The sequence below is a fragment of the Microchirus variegatus genome, assembly GCF_963457635.1.
Source record: "Microchirus variegatus genome assembly, chromosome: 10".
Classification (NCBI taxonomy): Eukaryota; Metazoa; Chordata; class Actinopteri; order Pleuronectiformes; family Soleidae; genus Microchirus; species Microchirus variegatus.
Window position 1 is genome coordinate 19,499,327 of NC_139811.1, and position 13,888 is coordinate 19,513,214.

A 13,888-nucleotide genomic window follows, 5' to 3' on the forward strand; every position below is an offset into this window, starting at 1 on the left:
TTACCTCTCCTGTTTATTTCCGAGTGTTTTTCTGCTCCTCTCTTCCCCTGAGCTGTATATCTGAACCAGTCAGAAATCCAAAGACATGTTTTCTGTTTATTGAATGAATAAATCAGCTGACATGGGGCTTCTCCATCTGTCTTCTTTGCAGAGGATACAGCCTTTGAGGCAGGTGTGCGGGTGCAAATCCACAGCCAGCTAGAGCCCCCGTTTGTTCACGAGCTGGGCTTCGGCGTGGCCCCCGGCTTTCAGACATTTGTAGCCACACAGGAGCAAAGGGTAGGTGTGCCTGACTTCCCTGATATACAGTTAATAGCTTTTTTTATCTGTTCTCTAGCCTGTGCTTTTTTTCTCTTCTAATCCAGATAAAAAGAAACTGTGATAAATAACGTGCCATTGCAGGCCTGCATGCTTGTGACTGTGTAGCTGCACGTGTGTCACCCTCTGGCCTCTCAGCCGGCCTCTGTGGTTATAGTTGCTCTCCCTTCTGCCGGTGGCTGTGACCTTGCTGCTAGAGAGATGCTTCATTCAAACACAGCTCCACTTAATCACTGTGAGGCTTTGCTTCATTACACATGGCCAACATCAAAGGATACAGGTCTCACAGATACATTCAGCCCAGTGGCATTTGATGCAAATGGCCTTTTCTCTCTGTCAAAAGACTTGCACTTCACAGGGTTGAGAATCCAGTGAAGGTGTTTCCACACTGCCAAGCTGACTGTCTTTATACTGTGACTCCTCTCAACTTTACATGTTTAAGTTGATGCTGCTGTCTCTTGCTTTGTGCACTTTCTTTGTATTTTCCTGCCTCTGAGTTAGGCTGTTGAAAATGCATCATCCGTCTGAGCAGTGGAGGATGTCTGGATCGCCCCCAGTCTGAGGGACACGGAGCTGAAATATGACAATTCACTCAAGCATTTACACTGATGAGAAATGCAAATGTATTCAATTCAATCAACCAAACCTTATGTCGAATGTCTGCTAATCACAGATGTAGGAAGAGCATGTAAACTCCACACAGAAAAGCCCTGGCTGACACATAATCTGGACTGATAACCTTCCCTGTGAGGTGACAGAGTTTAAGAATATTTTTGTGTGAAGGCTATTTTCATAAAAACATAATGATGGCAACTAAGCCTCCATATTTCTCACAGAAAAAAAGCCTGTACACATGCACATAAAGACCATGCCACTGGCACAAGATGTATTTATTTGTTAAAAACATTTCATGCTTTTATTAATGCTATAATTATGTATTTAAAAAAATCATCTCCCGTCTTAAATTGAGACCTGGCCTCATTACATCACAGCCCAGTGTGGTGGTGCAACAGAGAGAGAGAGAGTCGACTCCGTGGTACAGCAGGAAGGAGATGAGGAGATCTATCCAGAGACTGTTTGGCTTTCTGGGTAATGAGCCTCCAGGCTTCTGTCTGCACTCATCTGTCAGGCCAGTTCTGTGACTGGCAGGGTGAAGACAGGCATGCCCGCTGCGAAAAACATGACCCCTCTCTACAAGCCCACACAGCAAGAAACATGGCAAATTTAGCTCCAGCAAAATTAATGCAGAACTACATTTTGTATAAGAAGTCTGTGGAATAGTCTTCCTGTGCGAAGTTCCCACCTGTCTCATAAGGCTTCTGTTTCTACAGACACTTTGGAGGGTCATTTCATATCATATCAGGATAATGAGGATTGGGAAAGAGTATGTGAAGTCAAGTTTTGTGATGGGGCCGTGTAGTATTTAAAAACACTATAATGGAGTGATTAGTGAGCTCAAGAATAGATATTACAGATGAGTTCACCTTTGGAAAATGACTGACAGCATTTTTAATGAACTCCTGTAGGCTAATAATATTGGGTCTACATTAAAGTGGAAAAACCGCAAAGTGCACAGCCTATGGCTGGGACTAAATGAGCCCTCACACACAGATGGGCAAGTTTAAATTTAAGCTTTCCAGACATTGAAATTGCCCCTCTGTTGGCTTTTCGACATAAGTTAGAGGGTCATGATGTTCCTTTGGCAGAGCAAGTCATTCCTCCCAAGGATAAAAAAGTCCTTATAATGGTATACCATTATTCTTTTGTCCCAGTGTGACTCTGTGCTGTCAGGAAAAGATAAAAAAGCACAGTTTCTTTGTAATGTGTAACTTTTGTTCATTACACTGATGCGATGTTGAGGTTCAGCTCCAATTCTGATTCTAAAACCAGAGTGAGTGATCCATTACTGATCCATCACATTATGAAATTATCCTCAGGGCTAATCATAGAAAAACACATTTGGAGGTTTGGTTTAGTTTGGTTATCAGGTATGAATGGGTCTAAGATTTTCGTTTCACTTTAACACAATGACCTCAGTAAACATCCAACCTGTTCAAATACAACCTTCCTTTAACAGCATCCCTTGCTGACCAAATTGTAAAGCCTAATTAAAGTGATGCTCCAGTGTCACAGGGAAATGGAGCATTGATTAATAACACGTTGAGTTGGGCACAGACCTCAGCTCTTATTAGCCCCAGCATAATCAGGTCAAAGGGGCTCAACATAGTGAAACATAGTGATGTTGAGCACCTTAGATTATCTGATTACAGAGAAATAATCAGATCTGGAATCAGCCACCGTTGACTTTAATTAGACTCAAAGTGAAGATTAGCCAAGGTTGTGAAGGTGATTTTTAAAGGTTAAGGATTGCTTAGAAGCACCTTTCTTCAGTCCATAATAAAATGAATTGTATCTGGAAGTCTGTAGTCATTGCTCACACTTGTCCCCTGCTGGCATCAATTGGGACACGTTTAATTATCACAGGAGACGTAATAGTGTGTTCGAAAGTGGAAGGAATATTCTGGAGGCTGTAATATTCACCATGTCAGATTGCTGTTTGGTTTGCAGTAGGATTTATTGTCTGACATGTCGGTAAAGTGATTGAATCTGCAGAGCCCCGGCCTCAAACTCTCTCGCAGCAGAGATACAACATTGGCTGAAGGCAGAGGCAGGGTTTCAAATTCTGTCAGTACTAACAAGCAAACTGTGGCCAAATTTCACCTGGCAGGATTCTGTGTTTTGCTTCATCCAAAAGAATTGCTCTTTTGGCTGGAAAGGCAACTTCACTCGGGATGCATCGTGATGACATTGGAGGAAACTGGGGAGCAGAGGATGATGGGTGATGCAGAGCTCAGCCCATGTTGTGGAGCAGATGGCCCTCCACGCTGTTCAGCCTGGTGTCCCCTGTCCCTCATCTGCCATACCAGTCTTCAAAGCTGCAGGAGCAGGAGGAGACCATTTGGTTTTTTGTGCTACTGTCACCGCATGCTACGGGATTTTTCTGACAGTCTCGCTATCTGTTGAATTGTTTTCCGCATCGCCTGTTTTGTTGTGAGGCTCTTCTGCTTCTCTCTACTGGCTTAGTTTCAATAACTGGGGCCTGTAGGGAGCATGTTTTGGAAAGCTGTTGCTATGAGCGTTCCAGATTTGGGGGTGTAATTCATTGATTTCTTTCTGTGTATACAGGTCTTCAAAGGTCTTAAAAAAAAAAAGCACTGAATTCAGTTCATGGGTCTTAAACGTCTTGAATTTAATTTGGTGGACACTTCTGAGGTCCTGTTGTGAGTGCTGTTGGGAAAGAAGTAGCTGCACTCTTTCTCCTTCATGGTCTAAAAAAACTAACCCGCCATCCATTTTCTCACTTGCAGCTGACCTACCTGCCTCCCCCGTGGGGAGAGTGCGAATCGAAGCCTCTGGAGTCTGGATTTTTTCAGGTCTACAGTGTAACCGCCTGCAGGATTGACTGCGAAACTCACTACATAGTGGAAAACTGCAACTGCAGGATGGTGCACATGCCTGGTGAGAATTGTTGCAAGTCTGATTTCAGTCATTGTAATATCTGTATTCATTAACAGAGGTTTTCAGCAAGCAGGTGTTAAGACCTGCCTTTGACAAGTTTCTTCCTCTAATCCTTTTCATTTGAACTGTTCCCAGGTGACGCTCCATACTGCACGCCGGAGCAGTACAAAGACTGTGCTGAGCCTGCTCTCGGTAAGTCTACACTTACATGAAATGTCATGATGCTAGGACGACATGTGTTTGCTCTATTTAATTAGTTGTTGAGGCAAAGGATTAGTTTCACTGGTTGATGATTTTTTTTCCTGTTGATTCAGAGCTTTAATGCGAAACCTGCTTTAAAGTTGGACATGGTTGAGAATTTTAAAATTTGAGACAGCTCAGAATGTATTATCATAAATCCATAAAGTCAAAAATGTTAGGTGATTTTCAGTATCTTGCACTATCTTGGACTTTCATGGAAATGCAGCACGTTCAGGATCTGCATGCACATAGATGTACAGTGTATTCTGTGTGTGTGTGTTTAACATCTAAGCTGTTTCGTTTTCCAAGAGAATTTCATTTCTCTCAATATTCCACTAGAATGTGAAGGCCACATAGAAAAATAGATCATCCATTTCCCAATTATCCCAACATCCCAATTATACAACCAAGAACTTGAATTCAATATTATATTAACTTTATTAAAATGTTTGTAAATGGTGTTCATCCAGAAGTTTGAGGTATTGATCTAATTTTTTGTTTAAATTCTTTGGATGGTGTCTTCAAAAACAAAGACTTTTTGTCTCATTCTTAAGTGCGTATATTGAGTCGAGAATCACACTGGACACACAGTCACATATACAATTTTTGTTATTATTTTAATTTAACAAAGGCTTTTTGTGCTCTAAGAAACTGTGACTGAGACCTCGTGAGGTGGGCTGACTGTGAGCTCCCATTACACTAATGTGTCAGAAGAAAACTGTTTTTTTGAAGCAAACAGAGTAAAGACCTCAGGATCCATACTTTAATTACTGTGCCAAAGCAGATACAGTTGATCGATGGCAGCTATGCAAGTCATGGACTGCAGCAACTGGGCTTAGTTTTTGTAGACATAAACACAAGAGAAAATAAAGAAACACAAGTTAAGTTGAGTAGTTGCCTTAACCTCTCTTTAAGTTATCCGGTCAGGGCTGAGAAGTTCTCAGATATGTGCCAGGGTCAAACCAGGCAAAGATACATTGAATTTCACTCTGAAATGATGTTGTAAAAAGACAAGAATGTGTGTAAGTACAAGGCAGCAGCATTTTGAACTTAATTCAACAAAGAGATAGTTGCCTGAGCGATGCCTGCATAGTGCTTTAATTTAGACAGTGCCTGAATCAAGTGAGTATTACATGAACTCATTTAAGCGAGGGGAAGTTTAAGCCAAACGGTTTATCAAATATCTGAGGCAGCTTTGTACCCAGATTAGATAGGATTTGATCTTGGGAATTAAGGTGGATCATGATCCGTGTTGTTGCTTAAGTAATTTACATTTTTGCGAAATGAAAACCCATGGGCAGCACAAATGCATAATAGGCTGATTCTAAAAACTATTGTACGACCTATATCAACCTTGACTTATGGCTGCTGGGAGTTCGAGAGAAACACCAGCAAAACTTTCTCTCCTCCCACACTAGTCTCTCTACTAGCCGTGACCCCCCCTCCCCTTCCACTCCTACCCTTAAGAAAATGATTTCTGGAAAAAATGAGTAGCCCAGAGCAACAAAACTTTCAGGCAATTAGCATAAAGAATGCAGACTCCCACACTATAAGAGCATTCAGCGTTAACTCACCAACGTGTCATTAACATGCACTTGAAAACACAAGTTACAATATGAAGAAGGAGGCTTTGGTGCAGCTCCGTCGTTTCCTCTCTCCTTCCTGTAATTGGCTTTATTTTTGGAGCAGTGAGGCTTTCACAGTCCCAACACATGCACACACTCGGCTTGGATCATTGAATACAAATGCACTCTTGTTTTAAATGCGGCAAACTATCACACTGTGTCACTCAGGTTTTAAAGATGGCACTGAAAATAGTTGTTAATGGGAGACAACTGCGTGTCTTTTGCTTATCTCGTTGTTGTGTTTCAGGGAAACAAAAGTATCACATAATTACACATCCAGACAGTAAACACATTTATTTCTAATATATTTAGCCTCTTGTGCCAGAACTGATTGTGCCAGAACTGTCAGAATATCTCTGAAAGTTATTTATTCAAAGGTAGCTATGCATCCACATTTCGAAAATATGAAACCTATGAAGGATCCAGTCATTTCATTTTAGATTTATGTGTCTGTAAGAGAAAAAGGAGTGAGGGAGGTGGACAGAGGTGAGAGGATTAATGAAAGAAAATCTATTATTTGAAACGCAGGCAGGCCTTGTTCCCATTAAGGTCTAATTTGAATAAAAATAGGGGACCACTGAGAAGTCATATTGAATTTCCTCTTGCAGTTCCGTGAGTATAAGGCCCCTTCAGCTCTTACTGCACCACAAGGGAGATCTGCCTCATGCTCTGTGATCTGCCGGTTTGCCTCTGAGCTATTTTGATTTCCACTCTGAGAATAAGAGTTGGTTTCATTTTTTTAAGGGCCAAAGAAAAAATTTAATTATCTTTGGATGTTCATAAAAAGGGAAGTTATTTGTGAGGAGTGTAAGCATGCTCAATGTCAGAGGAGCTCTTCATGGAGCTATGTTTGAAAAGCCTGTGTCACTTAATATTACCATCAGTGGGTGAGTTGGTTTTATGGAGGAGGCTGTGGGCCTAAGATGAAATCATTCAGTTTTTCTTTTACCCAGAGTCAAACTGTCAAAGCAGAGCTGTGAATAGAGCTTGGCATCTCAGCATCAGGACTTTGTCTCTGTCAGGATAAAAGCTGTTTCTCAGAGGCTGCTCGGGGGCATGTTTGTATTTGGAGCTTTACATTATCCCCCCTGAGACATTAACAGTGACATTGACCTGTGCTGTCACCGCACATACAGTAGGGAGTCAACACCTGCAGTAGGACTGTGGTCATGTGCACAGTCCAGTGTGTAACCACTGTATTCAGTCAGATTTAGAATGCCATGTTGGATGCATTTCTCTGTAGCTCTCGGTAAGACAGAGAGCAAGACCGACTGAAAACAGTAAGAGCCCACAAAATGTTCACTTACTGCTCCCCAGAAAACCGCAGTCGTTCAGCAGTTTGATGGGATAAAAGCTTCTTGCGCTGCCCACCCCTGCGCTGCCAGTGTACACATACAAACCTGAGTCTGTTTTCAGATGCAGAGGCGGAATAATAACATCAACAACAACAAATAATGTGCACACTGGAACTTTGACTTTTTTTTTTTTTTTAAAGCAATTCACTGTTTTGAAACAATGTAAATGAAAGTCTTCTTTTGTATCTAAAAGAGCATTTCTCCCTCGTGTGCATCACCCTGAACCCATCCTCCCGTGTCCCGCTCCATTTTGCCCTCCTGATTTAATGCTCCTCCTCCCCTCCTCCATCACTCACTCCCGTGTGAAGCTAAACTCTCGGCCCTGGAGAGCAGCAGCTGCATGTGCAGGACTCCGTGCAACATGACCCGCTACAACAAAGAGTTGTCCATGGTCAAAATTCCCAGCAAGACTTCGGCCCGCTACCTGCAGAAGAAGTTCAACAAGACAGAGAAGTACATCTCGTAAGTTTTCTTCATCTCCTTATCTGTATGTTTCCCATAACTGTAAGTGATTAAAGAGACTGTAAATATAGTGGTATTTAGTTAAATTTTTTGATATGATGTATTCTCGTATTGTTTTATTCATTATAAATTATAAATAATACGATAACATAACATTTATGAACTTAAGGCCTGTTTAAAAACAATCATTGTGGACCACATGTCGTTTTTCCACTACATGATCTCAGCTAGCCTCGACTCTACACTTTTGAGGTTTGGTTGGTTTTCCATTACTATCGCACCGCCTCAATGTGGGCAGAGTCATCACTGCACAGCTGCTTGAAACTGCAGTGACTTCGTTTTACACAACCGAGTGACTAGTGACGAGTAAAGCAGTTGTTTTCGGTGTAACTGAATCATTAGAATCAGTTAAATAAAAAGATTAGTTCAGTACTTCCTCCGTGACCGGAGCACAGACTCCGTCTGTCACAGTCACTGGACTGAAATACATATACGCATAGTATCATCTCAGCTAGTTTGGAACCTTGCCACAGCAGGTACTAAAAAAGTACCAGATACTATCACTAATGGAAACACAAAATAACCGTGTCGTACTGAGGCGAGTGGAGGCGCACTAGTGGAAAAGCTCCAATAGAGATTGATACGCAGAGGCTGTTGTTTAGCATTGAAATACCAAGAAGTAAAAGCACCCAACAGTTTTCTTTGTTGTGCTGACATGTGCGTGTTGTATAAACTGACTTGTGATCTCACACCACCACTCAAGCAATTTGTATCATCCTGCGGGAACAATGTAAGGACCTCTAGTTCCTCTGTGAACGGTGACTGTTACATACATTAAAAGCAGGATAACTCCTTTTTGCCAATCAGCTTTTTCAATTTTTCAAAGTAGAAAATTGTCCAATTCCAGTTCATTTTAGAGACTGTACAAGTTTCAGTACTTTTAAAATATCTATTGAAGACCAGCAACAATCATTGACCCTTGTATGTACAGAATTTTAGATATCACAGTTGTGTATTTGTAGTATTTTTATTCTGCGTGTTGTCTTCCATGTGTTGATAGTTTTGTCCTTATTGTCTACAATTTGTTAGTGTGATGGAGTTTTTAACTGTTGTTTCTCATCTGTGTTGATAGTACTGTCTGTATGACATTGTTGTTGCCTTACCTGTGTTTAGCTGTAGTGGCAGCAATAGTAGTGTATGTCCTCATTGTCCTACTGTCCATTTTAGTTTCCTGCCCATGGACCACAGATGCTCTGGTATAGGATTTGTTGTACATGGCCCCTGTTAAATATACTAATAAACTATACTAAACTGTGAGGGGGGGGGTATTAATTTCCTGCTCCTTATGTGTTCACAAACAGAACATTCTTATTCACAAGAGGCTGTGGGCAAGTGGGTCAAAACAAATCAAGGCTCCTTTCTCTTCATATTTTTTTTAAAAGGGAATTTAAGAGAGGTACAAAAAAATCGTTATGAATGAGGCCCAGAGAGAGCAGCAGCCGATCCATATTCATTTTCTGTAAATGTACTAAGGCAGGCAGGCACATAACAATCTCATTTCCACACTAAAAGTTTCCAATATACCTGACGAGGAGAGGGCGACATTAAAAGGGAAATGCATGCAATCATGACAAAGTAGTGATGTAAATTCCAGCTCAAAAGCCTCCATCGAGCCTCATGTCCATGTTGGTTCTTATGTTTGTATAATATAGAGTTTGAAAGAGCTTTGTAGCTCTCATTGTCTGTGGAAAGCTGAACCAGTGCAACATGCTGCCCCTCTTTTTTCATTTGGACGAGATGGATGAGCTGCTGCTGATTGTGCTGCTTGTGGTTTCCTGAAGTAGAATTCATTAAGATCAAATTTTCCTTTTGCAGAGACAACATTCTGGTGTTGGACGTGTTCTTTGAGGCTCTCAACTATGAGACCATTGAACAGAAGAAGGCCTACGAGGTGGCAGGATTGCTGGGTAATTATTACACAACGTTCTCCTTGATTTTCCAAAACAGGATTCAGACAACTATAACCACAGCCACGCCACTTTTTTAATCATGCTCTGATTTTTGGGAAGGAATCTAGACTTTATATAAAGATGGAATGTCGACTTCATCCATCTGGTACCGCGCTATCCTCCATAAGAGGGTCTTGGGGGGGCTGTGCCAATCTCAGCTGACATAGGGCGAATGGGCGGGGTCACACTCTACAACCATCCACTCTCACACTGGGATGTCAACTTCCAATCGCAAAATAATTTCCTTTTGTGAAGCCTCGAGAGTCACGATTTGACCTGCGACAGTTTTTAAAACTGGAAATTCACAGACGTCACCTGCAACTAAACACGTATTGGATGATACCAGTGATTTACACTGATGTCCTCTCATAATGTGCTGTGCTTTATCATCTGTTCTCTGAAAGGTAACACAATTGACATAATGTCCATTCAGAGTTCTTTGTGCATCCAGCACAGTCGCCTCCTCGGAAGACTACATCCATTTTTATTCACAGTCTACACCAAAGAGCCTCAACTGCCTCCTGGAAGCAGATTTCAAAGATAATTGAATCATTCAAAAATGTTATCAGTCAAAGGCAACATCTTTCCTTCAGATGTGTGTACTGGTGAAATAAAATGATAGTTTCTTTGCTATTTCTTTGTACTTCTCTCTCCTCTTTAGGTGACATTGGAGGTCAGATGGGTCTCTTCATTGGAGCCAGCATCCTCACCATCCTAGAGCTGTTTGACTATGCTTACGAGGTCAGTCTCAAGTCGCGGATAAAGTGGCCAGTTAATGATGGAGCTAAAAGATCTCCCACACATGACTCCTCTGCAGGCTCACACTAGTCTAGAGTAAACACTTGTTTTTTTTGTTTTTTTCACCCACAGAAACAATGGGTGAATTCCAATTCCTTGCTTCACCCTCAATCTCAAAAATGCGCGCTCCCGCTAATGCAAGTGCTGTCCTGATTCTCAGAAAAATTAAGATGGGGGGCAAGCTTAAGGGCTGTATCGCCCTCAATATTGAGATTTTCCGAGACCACCCTTGGGTAGCCCTTGGTGCAAGGGCTTGGTGCAAGGGCTACCCAGAATGCATTGCGTATTTTCTTTGTTAATAGAGATATAAAAATTACGAAAACCATTGCATTATCTTAGTTTAGGCCCATATTATGGATAACTAACGCCATTGTTGCGTAACATGTATTTTTATTTTACAATCTTTTGTCAATAGCCGGCCAGTGCGGACAATCGATCGTTTGCTGTCGTTTACTTTTCAATAAGCCGTGGTGTGTGGTAACTGTCAGCTGAATATGTCTGTGGTTGTGGTATTTGTATGAGTATCATCTTATAACTAACTGACAACCTAATAACTTGACTGACAAACGGATCGTAATAAATAATCGTGACGTAAATGTGTCCTTCTTCTTTTTTGGAGTTGACAGACTGGACGCAGCTTTCCCGTTATTCTGCCCCCCGCAGTCTGAAGACGTAGCTGCATTTAAGGGGTGTCCCATTTCTAAGTGACAAAATAACCCTCAGCACTTGGTTTTGAGGGCCAGTTGAGCTTGAGGGTTAAGATTGAGGGTTAAGATAGGAATTGGAATTGGCCCAATGGCTCAAACACAGATAGAGTTAGATTTAGCTCAGCGCTGACAGAGATGAAGGAGTGTACTGCTAATTTTCCACCACTTTTTCTCCACTCAGTCACCCTTTCATGTTGCTTTCACCTGCACTGGACAAGCACATAATAGTCGTCACCTTGTGCAGCATTTTAGAAAGGACACATTAAGTGCATTTATTGCCCTTTAAATAGCAGTGTTCACTCTGAAATAATTGTGGTCATTTCTTTTGTCACATGTACCTGTATAATGGGTAATTACCAGAAGGAAAAGAAAAATACTAAGAGTCTGAGCTAAAATAGCCTGAATTAAGTGTGACTTTTATTCCATGATCCACAGGTGGTAAAGGACAGGATACTGGAGTTACTAAGCCGAGAGGAGGAGGAGGAGAGTCATGGAGAAGATGTGGTAAGAACATCTTTGATCCCTTCACTTGTCAGTCAGCCTCGCTCTCTTGCTCTCAGGAAGCAAAGCGTGTAAATTCACTGTAATTTCATTCACTTTGATCATGCATTCCAAACTTAACATTCCCCTGTCCCTATCCCCTGCACCCAAGTGTGTGTGCAGCCACTTATCGACAAATCCTCCACTTTGAACATATCTGAGCAGCCACGAGGATTCTGAATCAGTCCTCCTTTAACAAGCACAGACTGTACATTAAATCTTAGTTGTGATATGTTGTCACTGTGACGGATTAACCCTGTAAAGCCCAAACCATTGAATAATTAAAAGAAAATTCCTATTCTTTGAAACTGGAGCCTTTATTGGTCCTTCTGAACAAAAAACAAAACAAATCAAATCAATTTGTATCATATTTGATACAGCAGGTCACAATGCTCAAAGATTATTTTTTTTCTTGAACAAAAAATACACAAACAAATCCAACAAAAACAATGCAGCAATGGAACTGGCAGGGTGGAAACGTTTCTATTATTTTACTCATTTTGCGGTTCACAAACTTTTTATTTTGAGTGATGGTAGGCTTGAAAACAGTAGTTCAGACAAAGATGCACTCTGCATTTCTCACAGTACAATGGGCAAAGTGGCCTACGCAGTGCTTCCATCTCTGTCGCGTTTCCCATAATTTTATACATCAGGTTTTTTTAGGGAAAAAATTGTCACTGTTCATGTGGTGGGCTCAAAAACTCATGTATCACATATGATACGTTTGGCGTTATAGGCTTAAATCAACACAAATTCAATGCTTCATTATTATTAATTATACATTTTATTAATTGGCTAAATGACCACAAACACATATCAGTTTATATTCAGAGTCTAAATATAGGAAAGTACCGTATCATATCACTTACAGCCTGATTTGAATTGAAAAAAATCTCTTGCATAAAACGCAGTGAACTGTGATGCATTTATTGTGGTTGGTTAGTGATCAAATATTCAGCATGGATAGGCTGTTTGCACACTGAAGTTTCCAACCCCCCAATATTCTTACTCGTGTAACACTTCAGTCAGGTTCACACTATCAGAGTCAAAGAATCGCACATGCTCTCATCTTTTCAGTCACTGTGAGTTCACACTACAGGCTCCACTGTATCTCACAGCCAACTCAAACAGCACAGCATAAGTATCATTGCTCGTTTCCAGCCTAAAACCGATTTCTTCTTCCCGCGCAGCACCCACGTTGTGTAGGTCACAAATGCGCTCGCTCAGCATTGACAGGGTCTCTGTGTGTCTTTGCATATGTCACACTTGGTGACTCAGGGGCGATTAAAGCGACTTGAAAACCTGTCAGGGAGCAGGTTGTAAGACTGCTTCAGACTTGAAAGTGATTTATTCTGTCATTATTACTTTTTTTTTTTTTTACTTTGCCCTGTCATTCTTTGCTGCACTCTACTTATGGTTTAATGACGGGCAAAGTGTCCAAGAGTACGCAACACTTAAGCTGTTTAAATCTTCTTTCTCAGAGTTCCTGTGACCCAGTGGCAAACCACTCTGAGTCCATCAGTCACACTGTGACAGTCCCCCTGCAGACGACGCTGGCCACTCTGGAAGAAATTGCCTGCTGAGTCCCTCCCCCTCTCCCTCAGAGCCACACATGTCCAGAGGCTGCCTCCACTGGGTGGCGCTACATCATCGGTTACGATACCGAACATGCAAGAACTTAACAGGAAGGGAAGAGAAAAGGACAGGAGCAGGGGTCAGTGTGAGGACAGCACTGTGCTCTGTCACACCGCTCTATCTGAGGCACTAATGGGGATTAAAGAGCTGTCGGCTGGACTTATCAGCCCTCTCTGTCTCTCTGTACTGGACCGGAGTGGGAGGGTGGCCTCCACTGTACCAGACGTACAATGGAATCTGAGTCCCCACAGAACACGCACACAGAACATCTCAGACTTGGTGGGGGAACCGTCCAAAAAATAGGGGGCTCCTCCCTGTGCAGCATATCTATGTAAAAAAACACATTCATATGTCGCTCACTGCCAAATGAACTGTACAAATATTGGTTTTGAACTGTCCAAATTGCATGCGTCGATCTCTCTTGCTCTCTCTGCTGATGCATACGTTGGACTGCGATGTTGCTTTACTGTACATGTGTGCCATTTTGTCTCTTTCTCTGCAGGACAGGCCCGTCACATGGGCCCAGGTGAGATCAAGACTTTGAATGTACAGATTGAACATAACGGTCGTGTGGCAACCGTAGTTCAGGTGTGACCAATCGATCACTGATTATCGAATCTAATGAACAATTTAATATTTCATAGTTGACTGTGTTGCAGTAGAAAGGGTTGGTGACGTTT

At 41.7% G+C, this 13,888-nt stretch overlaps 1 protein-coding gene across 1 annotated transcript in view; it reads left to right on the forward strand.

Moving 5' to 3' along the window:
• Positions 1-13,156, forward strand: part of asic2 (acid-sensing (proton-gated) ion channel 2) — a gene marked incomplete at both ends in the record, with an annotated part of 292,887 nt that extends 279,731 nt beyond the window's left edge. Inside the window, 8 exons of the mRNA XM_083896352.1 lie at positions 152-279; positions 3,687-3,837; positions 3,973-4,029; positions 7,366-7,519; positions 9,395-9,486; positions 10,190-10,269; positions 11,469-11,537; positions 13,055-13,156. Of these exons, the coding sequence (XP_083752478.1) occupies positions 152-279; positions 3,687-3,837; positions 3,973-4,029; positions 7,366-7,519; positions 9,395-9,486; positions 10,190-10,269; positions 11,469-11,537; positions 13,055-13,156 (833 nt within the window). The remainder of the gene's footprint in view (positions 1-151; positions 280-3,686; positions 3,838-3,972; positions 4,030-7,365; positions 7,520-9,394; positions 9,487-10,189; positions 10,270-11,468; positions 11,538-13,054) is intronic.
• Positions 13,157-13,888: the final 732 nt, after the last annotated feature.